This window comes from Hyaena hyaena, unplaced genomic scaffold (assembly GCF_003009895.1).
Source record: "Hyaena hyaena isolate Hyena2069 unplaced genomic scaffold, ASM300989v1 scaffold_229, whole genome shotgun sequence".
In the NCBI taxonomy this organism is placed as follows: domain Eukaryota; kingdom Metazoa; phylum Chordata; class Mammalia; order Carnivora; family Hyaenidae; genus Hyaena; species Hyaena hyaena.
In genome coordinates this window covers 150,786-166,459 of record NW_024080861.1, presented here as the reverse complement: position 1 = coordinate 166,459, position 15,674 = coordinate 150,786, and the positions used below count along the sequence as shown (strand labels likewise).

Genomic DNA, 15,674 nt, shown 5'->3' with positions numbered 1-15,674 from the left:
GAGGAAATTGAAAGGGAGAAATGACAACTTTCTGAATATACCTTTATATACATCTTGACTTTGGAAACATGTTACTATTTTGCCTGCTCAGAAAAGCAGACAAAGTCAACAGAAAGATGGCAGGAAAACCCTAAAATTAAATACAAACAGAAGCAAATGCATCAAACTGTGTTTCAAATGAATGACATAGTCACACTGACAGAGGGGACAACTAACCTAAATACCCTTTAAACATAGTGTTTGGAACAGGAAAAAAAAAAGGCTCTAAACAAATGTGAACTCTAATTGGTAAGATTCTGTTTCATAGAGACATGGCTTTGCAATTCTGAAACTACTTTCTGAGCATTCCAGGGTTTGCAAATAAGTCTATGTATTGTGGATAATGGTAATTGGGAGTTGCAAATTTGGAAAAGGAGAAAAAATAGAATAAACACTGTGTAGTGTAGAATTGGAACTGGGACATATGGATAGAGACACACATACACACATATATATTCACATATAGATGCATACGTACACACACACAAACACACACTCACCTACATACATTCACAAACATACATACATTCATACTGATTCTTTCAACTATAACAATCTCAGTCTTAAGAGTCATATAATTAAGCCTGAAGAAATGGAATTTCACAATTTTTAAAATCTAAATTTAAAAGATATTGGCTATGCAACCTACTGTATAGAAAGGTGTCCCTACAGGAATAACTATCAGGACAAAAGGCTTTTAAATGGAACAGCCAGGCTATCTTTAAATAGGAACGAATTTATGTATGTGGCCACATCATAAAAACAGAAAACATATATTAATCCTAGTGACAAAAATTCAAATGTGCCTAGCTCAGATCATTTTATTAGTATGATAAACACATGATCTTTCATAAAAGTTGAAAAGATATTAAATATGGAGAACAAACAGAGGGTTACTGGAGGGGGTGGTAGAGGGGGGATGGGCTAAATGGGTGAGGGGCATTAAGGAATCTACTGAAATCATTACTGCACTATATGCTAACTAACTTGGATGTAAATTCAAAACACAAATTTAAAAAAAAGTTGAAAAGATACAAATGCTACTTGGTATTTCACAATGTGACTTATAAAAACCACTTACCTTACAGTAAAATCATAGGAGCAAGACGCCAGAACGGAAGCATGAAACGGCGAAAACTATAAATACAAAGCAAAACTTTCTCAAGTTAGCTGTCATTATAACTTGCTGTTTCGTGAGGTTATTCCTAGGAGCATTACAATAAATTGAAGTGTAGTCAACACTGTCACTTAAAATTATGCTTTCCCAAACCTTCCATGCTTTAATTCAAGACAAGAATCTTCCAGCCTTCTAAGTATCATCTGCAGGAAAAACATTTACTTCTATATTCTCCAAAGAAAAGTTATTCCTCAAGCTTTTGAGCACTTATTTAGAATAAAATATTCCCAAATGGTGGCTATTCTGGAAAAATTAAATACATTTTATAATGGCTATCCAAAAATGACTCCTACAAATATGAGGGATTTAAGTATGTGACAGTACAAATATGTAATTACATAATTTACCAATGTTACAAATACATATTATGATTGCTATAGGCACAAGGATCAAATAATCACTTAAGTGTTAAATAAAAATATCTTTAAAAGAATTTTTATGTTATTCAGACATCCCAGCTAATGAAAAGGATATCAAGGACAAAAACTAAAGAGAAATATCTTTTAGACAAATAATCAACATACTTGGATAGGCTTTCCTTCGTAATTATATTTCTTCAGTTTTTTCTTTCCAGTATTTTAATGGTTATATATATAACCATTATATATATATATGTGTGTGTGTGTGTATATATATACATATATATAACTACTTTCAAATATACTTTATACTTTACAAAATACTTTCAGGGGCACCTGGGTGGCTCAGCTGGTTAAATGCCAACTTTGGCTCAGGTCATGATCCCACGGTTCGTGGGTTCAAGCCCCACATCGGGCTCTGTGCTGACAGCTAGCTCAGAGGCTGGAGCCTGTTTCAGATTCTGTGTCTCCCTCTCTCTCTGACCCTCCCCTGCTCATGCTGTCTCTCTCTCAGAAACAAATAAAACATTAAAAAATTTTTAAAAATACAAAATACTTTCAGTAAATTACTGAGTTTCATTCTCAAAGGCATTGTGAAATAAATATTGAAAATACTTCTCAACTACCAAAACCTACGTACCGTTAAAAACAATACCATGGCATTGTATCTCATATGTTGGCTGCAGCCAATAAAATTTAAGAAGTTAATTGAACTGAAATTTAGAATTTTTGAAATAGGAATAACTCAATTATTTAAAAGATCAATAAAGTACTTCTTTACCCTTAAATTAATAAAACAAAGAATGAAAGTGGGAGATATCACTTAATAAAATGTTTTCTACAGTGACTTAGCAAAACCTACCAATAAAAGCTGGGAAACTAACATAAACAACCTTATAACCAGGCAAATTTCTTCAGAGTGGCAGAAAAAAGTTATCTTTATCTCATCCTCTGCTGTCTGCAGAGTGGAAAATTTTCTATACCCCAAATGTTTGTGAACATTCATATTTATTACCCTGTTAGAGAAAGGAATTAGCCACCTCTCTATAAACTTCAACAAAAATACCAAAAAGTAAATTACCATAGTTAAAAACACATGAAAAGGAATAGTAGAATGGGACTGAGAAAATAGAAAAACATTTGGAATTAAACTTAAGCACTGATTGGCTAGATTGTCCCATTTTATTCAATAATTACTCAAATATTTTAACTATATTTAGCTGTCATTATTTATCATTAAATGGCTAACAAAACTATGCACAAAAAGGATCAATATTCCCAAGGGGCACCTGGGTGGCTCAGTCGGTTAAGCATCTGACTTTGGCTCAGGTCATGATCTCACGGTTCGTTGGTTCGAGCCCCGCGTCGGGCTCTGTGCTGACAACTAGCTTAGAGCCTAGAGCCGGCTTCAGATTCTGTGTCTCCCTCTCTCTCTGACCCTTCCCTGTTCACACTCGCTCTCTCTCTCTCTCAGAAATAAATAAAACATTAAAAAAAAAAAAGAATCAATATTCCCAACCTCTAACCACCTTTTATATACACTTCATTGATTGTGTTTCTATTTATGGTCTACCCATAAAAGAAAAGATGAACACTTACTTTCACTCTCCTGATAGCATAGTTGTGACCAAGAAGTTCGAACACTGGTTGCCGTACGTTCCGCAGGTCCCAGCCTCTCAAACTACAATCAACTGCCCCTGTGACCAGCAAATTCTGCAAAACGATTCACAGAAAGGTGAGCAGTGCATACATCAGAACAAGGCATAGGCTCGAAAGCACTGTGGATTCTCCAATCTACCTTTAGTAGTATTGATAAGTACATAAGGGGTTAAAAATCATGCTTGACAAATGAGCCCACCTGTCTCTTCAGTGTATTCTGAGGCTTCACCAGGTGTTAAAAGGCAAGAATCCACTAACTTAGGAATATGGAGGAAGGGCAAAGGGTACAAATGAGATTATGTTTTTCTAAATCTAATTCAATCATCGTGACCCACTCTCAAGCCATGTCTTAATATAAGATCTAATCACAACTGAGAATATAAGTAAAAAGTGGTGATTCTCCTGTCTAGTCAGGTTTTACCAATCCTTCCATCCAGAGCCCTCGGTGAACTCACAGTTCCTGGGTGAAGAGGCTGGCTCCACAGCCAGCCTCTTCCCGTGTCAACCAAAGCATCAATTCATTGTCCAAACGTGCTGGGTAGCAGTGTAAGCTCATTTCAGGAAAAATTTCAAAGATTTAAAGCAAAAACAATTTTTTTGAACAACTCTCAACTGCGTATCATTATTTTTTTTTTTTAGAATTCTCCAAAGTATAACATATAGTCCACAATTCATTTTCCTATATGGAAAACTCATTTATGATGACAGAAATTTGAACTGCAGTTATCAGCATTGAAATTTTTATTTAGATCAAGTATTATTGAACATGTACTCTATTTTCTTTTAATCTGTTTTATTTCTTTTTAAAGAACTCTGCCAATACAATGCTCTCTTAACTTTCATTAACTAATTGAAAACTGAGAAAAAAACAAGGCATATGTTTTCTCCATCTGTCACAGTCAACAGACCACTTTAGGACATAAACCGTATATCAACACATGTTTAATCCACTTCTGCTCTGAATTTATATGCTCATGTGGTTAACTGAGGCTTTGCAAAAAGGTACAAATGGACATTGTTATTGAAGCATCAAGTTTGGTTAGGCTTATATGGGAAGATGAAACAAAGTTTTTAAAACTGATGGACTTTCAGGCTAAAAGTTAAAAAAAAGTCTTCAAGTTAAAAACAGTTGAGCAGACTATTCAGCAAAGTGAACAAGAAATAATAGCAGATGATACAAATTGGTGGGGTTAAGAGCAATAAAGAAAAGAAATTACATAAATTGTAAAGCGGTTTCCCAAACAAGCAAGTAAGGCTGCACTGTTGAACTTTGAGAATTTCTATTTCTTATTCTGCCTTTTTTATGTGCACTTAAATCCAACTGATGCTACTGCAGGTCACTCACAATCATCAATTAGAAATGAAAGGGACTGCATTTAACCTAATGGTCCATAAACACTACCAAAGTCCACATAAACAAAGATAAAATAAAATCTAAAACATTTCAACATTAAGAAGAGCTCAGCAGCTCAGGACAGATCCAGACAGGGTACCTACCTCATTGTATTTACACCAGTCACAACTCAAAATTTCTGCTTGATGTGCCGGAACTACAATTCTGACTCCTGTTGACTTCACATCCCAGATTCTCAGAGTCTGATCACCTGATGAAAGATAAAGACTTGATCACTTTCCATCACACCATTTAGATGCCAAGTGACATTGTACTCATGAAGATAAATTGAGGAAAAATACACTGTTTTACTGTTAGGATACTGCTGTCTTCCTCTCTCTCTCTCTCTCTCTCTCGTTCTTACTCTCTCTCTCTCTCATACACACACACACACACACACACACCATTTTTAACTATAATAATGCATAGGAAATACTAAAAGTGATGAACTACAAAAGTAATGCACCACGACAATGTTTTTAGATCTACTCAAAACAGGAAATCTGAATTCCACACTGACACAAACACAGTGGTAACTAGCCACACACAGAGCATTTCTCTTTAGGATAGGAAAAGGCCCTAAAAATCCTCAGCTTCCAGTAAATAACCCTGTATCACCCTATACCAGCACAATCTATAGGAAACAAAACGCTAACAGTTTTACTGTTAAATGTGGGCAGTCTACCAAAACAAAATAGAGAATTTTTAATCTTAGCTTTTATGTTTACTGCATTTTAATGGGCCAGGCAGAGGTCTATTTTTCTCCTTGGGGAAAAAAAAAAAAAAACAAGCTAAAAGAAATTAAGGATTATATTTTGCATTTTTACAAAAATGGTTTACATTGCTTAGTTTCACAAAATTACCCCTGATTAAATCTTTTATATAGTGTTTGCCTTCAATTTTTAAAAACTATTAGGGAACAAAAAAATTACCAGATGAACAAAACTCAGGATCTATATACCTACATCGATGGTAAATTGTAAACAATAACTGCTGCACAGAAAGGCAGCAGAACTGGTAAGGCCTGATGAAAGAACACAGTCAATGGTGAGATGGCAATCAAGGTCTTGAATTCCGTTAGAAGTTGCATGACCCTTCACAAGCTATATAATATCTCTGAGACTGATTCTTCATTTCTAAAAAAGAAAAAGGATGCCTACATGCAGGGCTGTACAAGAATTTAGTGTAATAAAGTGTCTGTAAAGCACTTAGCATGATCTCTAGGACACAGTAGATATTTTAATAATATATGGTATACAATGACGCTAAAATTTTAAATTATCTTTTACTTACTTACATATGTTTTCCTACATTCCCAATTCTAAATCATATGTCATTTATTTAAATTTAGCAGTTTAGACAATGTGGGTTTTTTTTTTTTCTGATTTCTTTGGAAGTTGTTTAAGAAATATAAGAATTACATTGTTGGTGGTAATGAAAAGTAGAGGTTAACAATGGGGGCTCTGGAGTTCCAGGGCTTAGTTCTAATCCAGCTCAGTCATTTGCTCCCTGCTGATGTTTAAAAAAATGCCTAAGGGCGCCTGGGTGGCTCAGTCGATTAAGCATCCGACTTCGGCTCAAGTCATGATCTCATGGTTCATGGGTTCAAGCCCCGCGTCGGGCTCTGTGCTGACAGCTAGCTCAGAGCCTGGAGGCTGCTTTGGATTCTGTGTCTCCCTCTTTCTCTGACCCTCCCCTGCTCATGCTCGTGCTCGCTCGCTCTCTCTCAGAAATAAACATTTAAAAAATGCTTTAATGTTCATTTATTTTTGAGAGAGACAGAGCGTGAGCAGGGGAGGTGCAGAGAGAGAGGGAGACACAGAATCAGAAGCAGGCTCTAAGCTCTGAGCTGTCAGCACAGAGCCCACTGTGGGCCAAACTCATGAATCAGATCATGACCTTAGCTGAAGTCACCGGACTCTTAACCAACTGAACCACCCTGGCGCCCCTCCCTGCTGATGTTTAATCAAGTCACTTAACTTCCCTGATTCTCATTTTCCTTACCTGTGATAAAATATTTATCTTATCAACTTTAAACGAGATAATGTTTTTAAAAATCAGAAAACATATCCATGATTAGAAGTCATTCCCATCCCTATTAATAATAACATGAATAAAAACGAATATTTGTTGAGTGTTTATTATATACCAGATGGTCTAAACGTTTTCTATGCCTTAACTTTTTAAAAATATAACAAGTGAGGTAGAAATCTTGATAGTATAAAAAGTAATTTTTGTAGTAATTTGCAAATGGGAAAACTGAAGCTCATGGAGATGAAATAATGCCCTCGAGATAGCAAGCGATCAGGGAGCCTGGGTGGCTTAGTCGGTTAAGCTTCTTACTTTTGCTTAGGTCATGATCTTGCGGTTTGTGGGTTCGAGCCCTGCGTCGGGCTCTGTGCTGACTGCCAGCTCAGAGCCTGGAGCCTGTTTCAGTCTGTGACTCCCTCTCTCTCTCTGACCCTCCCCTGCTCACGCTGTCTCTCTCTCTCTCTCTCTCTCCTAGAAATAAATAAAACATTAAAAAAATTAAAAAAAAAAAAAAAAGATGGCAAGCGATGGAATCAGGATCTGGACCAAGAGCTTAGGTAGGCGGGCTCCCCAGCCTGTGGGTGCCACACCTCCCCTACGCTGCTTCCTAATGCTGCTGGAGGGGGGCTGCCATACGGTCAGTGTTGGCTGAGTCCTGAGGACTCTTTTAATTTCTATGTTTTCCCAATAAATTGGAGAAAAAACATTTAATCTCTCTCTCTCTCTCTCTCACACACACACAATGTTCTATCATATTTGCCCCACAGTTATTTAGAAATAAAAGTAATAAAACAAATAAAGGTTGAAACCTCTATTGTACTTCAATCCCATTCCCTATCCTCCTTGCCCGAAGCTCACCCCAATCATGAATTTGGCATCCCTCTAGTCTGTGTTTCTGTAATACTTTCACTACATTTTTATGGATCCAAATACAGGTATGATTGCTTTATGTGGGGGATTTGCAATTTTTTATTTAAAAATACCATCTTCAGGGGCACCGAGGTGGCTCAGTTGGTTGGGTGTCCGACCCTTGATTTAGGCTCAGGACATGATCTCATGGCTGTGAGATTGAGCCCCGCATTTGGGTCTGCGCCGGGTGTTGAGCCTGCTTGGGATTCTCTCTTTCTCACTCTCCTCCTGCCTCTCCCTGCAGCCCTGCATGTGTTCATGCATACTCTCTCTCAAAAAAAAATGTTTTTTAATAAATAAAAATTAACATACCATCTTCTTACTCTTCAAATTTGAATATAGTTGTCATGTTAGTTTTGGGTGTACAACATAGTGATTCGACATCTCTGTATGTCATGCTGTGCTCACCACAGTTTAGCTACCATCCTGTCACCACACAATACTACCGTAACACCATGGACTATATTCCTTTTATTCCCATGACTCATTCATTCCGTAACAGGAAGAATGCATGTCCCACTACTCCCCTTCACCCATTTTGCCCATCTCCTATCCCTCTTCCCATCTCCTTACTTTAAAAAAAGATTGAAAACCACTCTGATAAAAGAAAGGAACTTACATTCTTGGATCTAGCTAAATATGACAGGGATGGGAAGGAATGGTGAGTTTGAAAGTACCAAATGGAAACTCTTCAGAATTAGTATAGACTAGAGCTTCAAATACTTTCAGGAGCCCTAGTCATAGTCAACCTCTATCCACCAGATAGAATTTGTTTCAAAACTCTAAACAGCTTTGGCAAAATGATCTTTAGGCTCTCCTTAGCCTTCTTAGTATAAAGCAGGGTAGTGTGGATATCTAGTGTTTGGACTTCCCAGCAATACACCTCTTATAGGACAAGCATCCTTTTCTCACCATGTGACTCCAGAAAGACATGGCTCAACACAGCTGACCACCTAGGGACAGGTCCAAGCAAGGCCAGTCATAGTATCTTACTCCCTGTCCTGACCACAGCTGACAGGTGAAAGGTAGGTACTTGGGTAAAAATGTCAGTCCCTCTCAGGATTTACAGGTTATAAAATTGAGGAGCTGCTGACAGCCACATGTCTCACTGTTTGAGGAAAGCCAGCTTGCAGAATGAAGTTAACAAGCAGAGAAAAGTCCAGATTAAAGATAGAAAATATGTCCTGGAGCTATTCAAGCATCCCTTCCCTTTCTGGGGTTGCTTTTCAATAAATTCTTCAAGGGCACCTGGGTTAAGCATCCGACTTTGGCTCAGGTTATGATCTCACGGTTCGTGGGTTCGAGCCCCACATCGGGCTCTATGCTGACAGCTAGCTCAGAGCCTGGAGCCTGTTTCAGATTCTGTGTCTCCCTCTCTCTCTGACCCTCCCCTGCTCATGCTGTCTCTCTCTCTCTCAGAAATAAATTAAAAAAAAAAAAACATTAATAAATAAATAAATAAATAAATAAATTCTTCAAAGATGTAAGAGAGTTCAAGTTCTATCACCTATAGGCAAAAGAGACCCCTTAGCATCATGGAGGGAGTAAATGGAATTTCCCTAAAGCTTCAGTGTGTAAAAAGCCTAGCCGCAGAGAAAAACATTTAGTTCAGCATGCGGCTTTCACCAAAACACAGGAAATACCTAAATGGTGTACACAAGCTTTCAAAAATGTATATTTAATATCAGGTCTGAAACTCTAAAGTCTGCTATAGCCATAACTAAAGCACTGTTGCAAGTCCAATATGCTGTGTTCACCTCAATAATTACACTTTATGGGTATGTGAATGGTTTAGAGCACCAAAACATCACCGTGAATGTGGACTAGGCCGTCAAGAGGTAACTCACTCTAGCAACATTATAGATGAGTCTCACAAAACATAATGTTGAACAAAAGAAACCTGAGGTAACAGTATAAGAAGAGGCAAAATTAATCTATGCTATTAGAAGGCAGGACAGTGGCCACCCTGGAGTGGGGTAGGGGTGCCTCTCAGAATGTTCTGTTTCTTGATCTGGCTGCTGGCACACAGATGTGCTCACTGTGAAAATTCTTTGCATTGTAAACTTAAGATCATGCACTGCTCCGTATGCGTATTACACTTCACTAAAAGGTTTAACAAAACAACAATAAAGACTGGGGGGGGGTGGCTACTCCCAGTTTCTCTGGGATAATATTTTGGTTCCTCACCATCATATGTAAGCCACATTCACGCACACACACACACACACACACACACAAGCCATGGTCTAGGGCGCCCCTTCTTGCAGTTAACGCAGAGGGTACAAAAAGAAGGGAACCGTTCTGAAGGAGCTAAGAATTCCACTTACTTGACGGCCGCTTCTGTTGCACACATTGGGCACTTCATCCTCCTTTGTTTTCCAGGTAGGAGAGATAGCTTCTGGCCAAATGGTACCATGACTCACTCAACTCTTAGCCACCGGGATATCTGTATCTATACTGCTTTTTTAATTTTAATTGCATTTTCCCGACAACTGGCCTTTCATTGTCAGCCAGACATTTCCCAGGGCCCTGCGACAGTGCCATGGACCCACCTGAATTACCAGCTTCTCTTATCAGTTGCAGACCTGCTACTGGCAGCAGAACCAGTGGGGTTAAGTAAGCGCACAGCACGGAATAGGAAATGCTGGCTACTATATCTAATTTCAAATTGCAGCAGGTAAGAGGAAGCTGAGTAAGGAGAATGAGTGTAAACATGAATCGGACACTGCAAAGAACTGAGCAGCAAAAAGGATGCGTACTAGGCCCAAATAATTTAATTGAAGTGACATGCAAAATTCTTATCAGATGTAATAGGACCTTTTTCTAACAGTAGAATAAAGGTGGGTTTTTTTTCTTTTTTGTTTTCTCTTTTATTTTTTAACGACTGGACCCATTCACTTAGGCATGGCTATGACTTATGCAATTATATGGAGTCTGTAATAGCAATACCTTAGTTTTCATGGTTCAAAAGAAAATTTACTTCCTATTAATGTTTTTTTTACGTAAAGAGCTCAAATAGTCTTCCCTTCTATCTCATACACTGAACTAGACAAAATGCAATGTCTTTAAAGAACTCTGCTTTGGAAGGTAAATCAGATCTAAATCTCTAAAATCTCCCTTCTCTTTGGCCTGTGTTAACTTAGCCAACCATAACAAACTTAGTTCTAGATTTGCAAATACCATGTAACTTTGAAGGTGACTAAATTCTTAGAATGACCTAAATGCTATATTCTCATATATTATTCTAAAATATAAACTGCTGTAAGCAGTTGAGTGGCATAATTAATCACATGTGTGTCACAGGATTAGCCATAAAACACATCTTGACTGCCTATCGTATAAGCCTCTGCTATTTGTGATATTTGTAAAAACAAATATTTTACCACTTTGGGTTCCACAACCATAAAATTTACATTGGAGATTTTTTAATGCAAAGCTCCTGCCTGTAGGCAAGAAGACAAAGTAAGAAAATTGTTGAAGACTCAACTATCACTAACAAAACTGAGGGGGGAAAAAAGCTAAGGCATTCTCAAATGACAGAAACCACTTCCTCTCTGAATTCAGCACTGAATCCATTCTGTGAGTTTTTAAAAAAGAGATGAACATTAAAAGTAACATGTAATTCCCATTACATCAACAGAAACAAACCATTAATTTGGCATCTCAAACAAAGCTGTATCACAGACTAAAGACATAGTCTATGTCTAAACTAAAGACCTAGACAAAGCTGTATCATCTTCAAACTTGATTAACTATCTGCATGAATCTCATTAGCATTTACACTAAATTAAAAGCATGAAGATGACTAACCCAAGATATACAGGCAGGCTAACTGGTTAGTTAATTCAAACAAGAATATCAATACTGCTATCACTTACCTAATACACTCTCAGCCTTATACTCAGCCTTATAGTTAGCTGTGCCACAGAAAAATTTAATAAATCAAAGAAGAAATTTAGGTTTGGAAAAGGAAATGTGCCAATTAAAAATATATTTCTAGTCCCATCCCAAAAGATTTGTTATCCTGGAAAAGACTTATTTCAGATATGGACAAAACCCTGACTTAGACAACTTAGAAATTTTTAAAATAACAGTAATAACTTTATAAGTATACTGTTTTTCATTCTAGAAGACAATGCTGTTAATTTTAATCATTGTACATTTTTTGACTTAACTGAACCTCTATACACAGAATTTATTATTATTTCCTATTATCTTAGGAGCTAAGAAATTGCTTAATCTAATGGACATATTTGTCTGTACACAATTTACCTGAAGATTTCCAGGTCTGAGTGTCTTCAGCCTAACAATGTTTAGAATACAGGGACATTTGTTATTTTAAGTTTTTAGAATTAAAAAAAAAAGTAAAATAAATAAAAGGATTTCTGTGACATTATATTTTCTATGGAAACCACTCAACATAATTCAACAACTCAGGGCACTGATATAGTTTATTAGCAAGAAATTATCCTAGTAATTATCCTACTTATTGCTTATTTGGGGATTCTGGATAATTAAATGGAGACAATATTAGGCATACTTTATATCCTCCCCCAGCTATTTTCTTCTCACTTCCTCTCAACAACCAGACTGCACAAAAGAGCTTTCATTTATTTAACTCCTCTCAACACGCTATACAAAATGTCAGCAAACATTTTCTGTGACGAGGCCAGCAGTAAATATTTCAGGCTTCAAGGGCCATTCCATCTCTGCCATACCTACTCAACTCTGCCACTACAGCATGGAAGCAGCTATAGACATACAATCTATGTCTGGGTTCCTGGGTGACTCAGTGGGTTGGGTGTCCCACTTGGGCTCAGGTCATGATCTCATGGTTTGTGGGTTCGACTCCCACATGGGGCTTTCTGTTGACAGCTGGCAACCTAGCGCCTGCTTCAGATTCTGTGTCTCCCTCTCTCCCTCCCCTGCTCAGACTTTGTCTCTCTCTCTTTCACTCAAAAATAAATAAACATTAAAAAAAAAAAGACAATCTATAAAAGAATGGGCATGTCTGTGTTTCAATAAAACTTTATTTATAAAACTGGTCAGTGGGTCATTTTGATCTGAGGACAGTAGTTTGACAGCCTAGGCTCTAGGCTAAGATTTCTTCTATTTAGTCTTTCCTGGGTGTCCTGATTTTCTGCAATGGCTTTGGTTACCTTTATGAGCTAATGACACAATTTATTCATAAGGCTAGATTTCTCAGCTCCAAAGTCAACCCCCATCATTGACAACCCCATGTGTCCCATCAGCTCAATGTGCTCTAAAACAAATTCAAGATCTTCTCTTTCAAACTATTTCTTACCTCAGTTATGACATTAACCACCCACCAATTTATGGTTTGCAGGAATCTAGGAGTTATTCTTTACTCAGCCTTCTCTCTTTCCCTCTTCTACATCTTATACAATCATCTCTAAATACCACTCAAGTCAGCCTAATTTCTTCCAGCCCTTCTGCCGCCATCATTATCCTTGCCTTTATCTCTCTCTTAATCTTCTTGCATTCATCCCTGCTCATCTCCCAACTATTCTCTACACATGACCAGAATGAGTGTTTAAAAATGAAAGCCTAATCAAATCATTCCCTTGCTTAAATCTCTTTAGTACCTTACCCATGTCCATAGGATAAAATCCAAAATCTTAAATCCAGTCCATAAGGTGTGATCTGGGCACCTATCTGCTGCCTGACCTCATCTTTACTACCCTTTCCTCTTAGGCAATGGTCTTCCTGGTCTTCTTTCAATATCTCAAATGCACCAAGTTCTTACTTTTGGACATCTTATTGTCTCTGCCTGGAATGCTCTCTCTTTGCCATCCAAGGCCTCCCACTTTTCACTGAGCCAACTCCTTATTCATCCTAAATGAAAGCCAGAAGATTATCAGGCAAAAAAAGTGATAGCTTTGACTACCAAGAAATTTAAAAGCATATATGGTTTATACGTTTTTTTAAAAGAAACAAAAAACAAAAAAACCCAAACGAATAAAATAGGGATGCCTGGATGGCTCAGGTCATGATCCCAGGGTTGTGGGATTGAGCCTCATGTCAGGCTCTGCACTGAGCATAGAGCTTGCTTGAGATTGTCCCTCTCCCTCTGCCTCTCACCTGCTCTCTCTCTAATTATTAAAAACAACAACAACAAAACATCCAAATAAAATAAAATGGTTTAAAAGACAGACACAAAATTGGGAAAAGTATAGGTAAGATACAGAAGACTAATTCCTAAATATAAAAAAGAGCTCATGCATCAACACAGAAAAGCGACAACATCTCTCAGTAGAAAAAAGGGCTAAACACATGAACAGGCAGTTCACAAAAGAAAAATTCTGGTGGTGAACTGACATATAAAGAATATTCACTATCTCTAATAATCAAATATGCAAATAAAAACAAAAATTAGGTATCATTTTTCACTCATCAAATTGGAAAACATTCAAAAAATTAAGGTACATTTATTTATCGTTTCAAGGTTAAAGTAGCTATTACCTTAACATTATCAGATGTTCGCTATCACCTAGACTGAGAACATTATTGTTATTGTTTCAGTTAATCTTTAAGGGGCTGCTGCTCTAAAACACTGTTGAAAGTAATTAGTGTCATATAGATTATACTTATGTATATGTTCCCCAAATGGTCTAAATTAATCATTCCTCACATTGGAATGCTCGGAGCAAACACTGGTTTCTCCTTCCCGCTACTTGTTCTCTGAGCCAAGGTCAAAGTGACGCAAGGAGGCAGCCTGGCAGTGCAACCCTGCATTGCCTATGTCAATTAATTGTTCACCTTTGTTTCATTTCTACACTTTTTACAGCTTTAATGGCACTCAACACACTACACAAATTATCTAAAAGAAAAATGAAGCAATGTATATATCAAAGTATCAGGGATTTTAGGAAGGAAATAGTATTCAGAAAACTCTTTAGCCAAATGTTTACTGGTAGTAGATCAGATGAAAAAAACATGGTATACCTCTTTTTCTATCTTAAATGTGTTTTAGTTTCTTAAGTTTAAGTATATATGTGTACGTATAATTCATAAAATATAATTGGAAGATGTTCTTTTCCATCAAGTTTATTTAAAGCTAGAGTCTAAGACCTCCTTCTGAATGGTGTTATGATTCACTCAATTCAACTATAATACTGGACTAAGCCTACTAAGAAATCTCCACAATCAAAAACTGTTTTGTAATAACAATGTTTTAAATGGGGAAAATGAATTTGGGACAGGAGATTTTCTTTCCTTTTCTTCTTCTTTTTTTTTTTTTTTTTTCCAGAGGGCGAGTGAGCAGGGGAGAGAAGCAGAGGGTGAGAAAGAGAGAGAGAGGATCTCAAGCAGGTTCCATGCAGAGCCCGACACAGGAATCGATCCCACAACCCTGGCATCATGACCTGAGCTGAAATCAAGAGATGTTCACTCAACTGAGCCACCCAGGTGTCCCAGGGAAGAAGATTTTCTGACTCACAATTCCACAGTTATAAAATTATTTTCCTGGGAGGACTGGGTGGCTCAGTCGGTTAAGCATCTGACTCTTGGTTTCAGCTCAGGTCAGGATCTCACAGGTCATGGGTTCAAGTTCCACATCGGGCTCTGTGCTCACAGCATGGAGCTTGCTTGGGATTCTCTCTGCCCCTCCCCTGCTCATGCGCACTCACTCTCTTTCTCTCTCTCAAAATAAACTTCAAAAAATACATAAAACTATTTTCCTGCATAGTTTCAACAACAAAAGTTTTATCACTATAGGCATATAAAGCCTAACGCCACTGAGAAAAAGACATCTGACTTTTTCCTCAGGAATATTCCCCATAAATATTTTTCACTTATGCACCGTATATTCTGAAATAAGAATAAGAATTTTTATGGAGAAATACAAGAAAGGAAGGCAAGAAAACATTAACAGTGGTTCTATGGAGGGGGAGGGATGAGAGCTTATTTTTTATTTGGCATGTTTCTGTGTTGTTTGAATTTCCTTACTATGTATATTATGTATATGGTCAGAATAGGGATTATCTAGGATACCATTTTTATTTTCCTTTATACATTTATTTTTTGAAAGTCAGAGAAGAAGTGAAAAATATAGAATCATGGTCTTACTTTGTCGATCACCACAAAT

At 37.3% G+C, this 15,674-nt stretch overlaps 1 protein-coding gene across 1 annotated transcript in view; it reads right to left on the bottom strand.

Moving 5' to 3' along the window:
- The window catches only part of PEX7 (peroxisomal biogenesis factor 7), an 84,940-nt gene that overhangs the window by 45,789 nt on the left and 23,477 nt on the right, over positions 1-15,674 (bottom strand). Inside the window, exons 6-8 of the mRNA XM_039243562.1 lie at positions 4,732-4,838; positions 3,175-3,288; positions 1,121-1,176 (exon numbers count right to left, since the gene is read on the bottom strand). Coding sequence (XP_039099493.1) covers positions 1,121-1,176; positions 3,175-3,288; positions 4,732-4,838 — 277 coding nt within the window. The remainder of the gene's footprint in view (positions 1-1,120; positions 1,177-3,174; positions 3,289-4,731; positions 4,839-15,674) is intronic.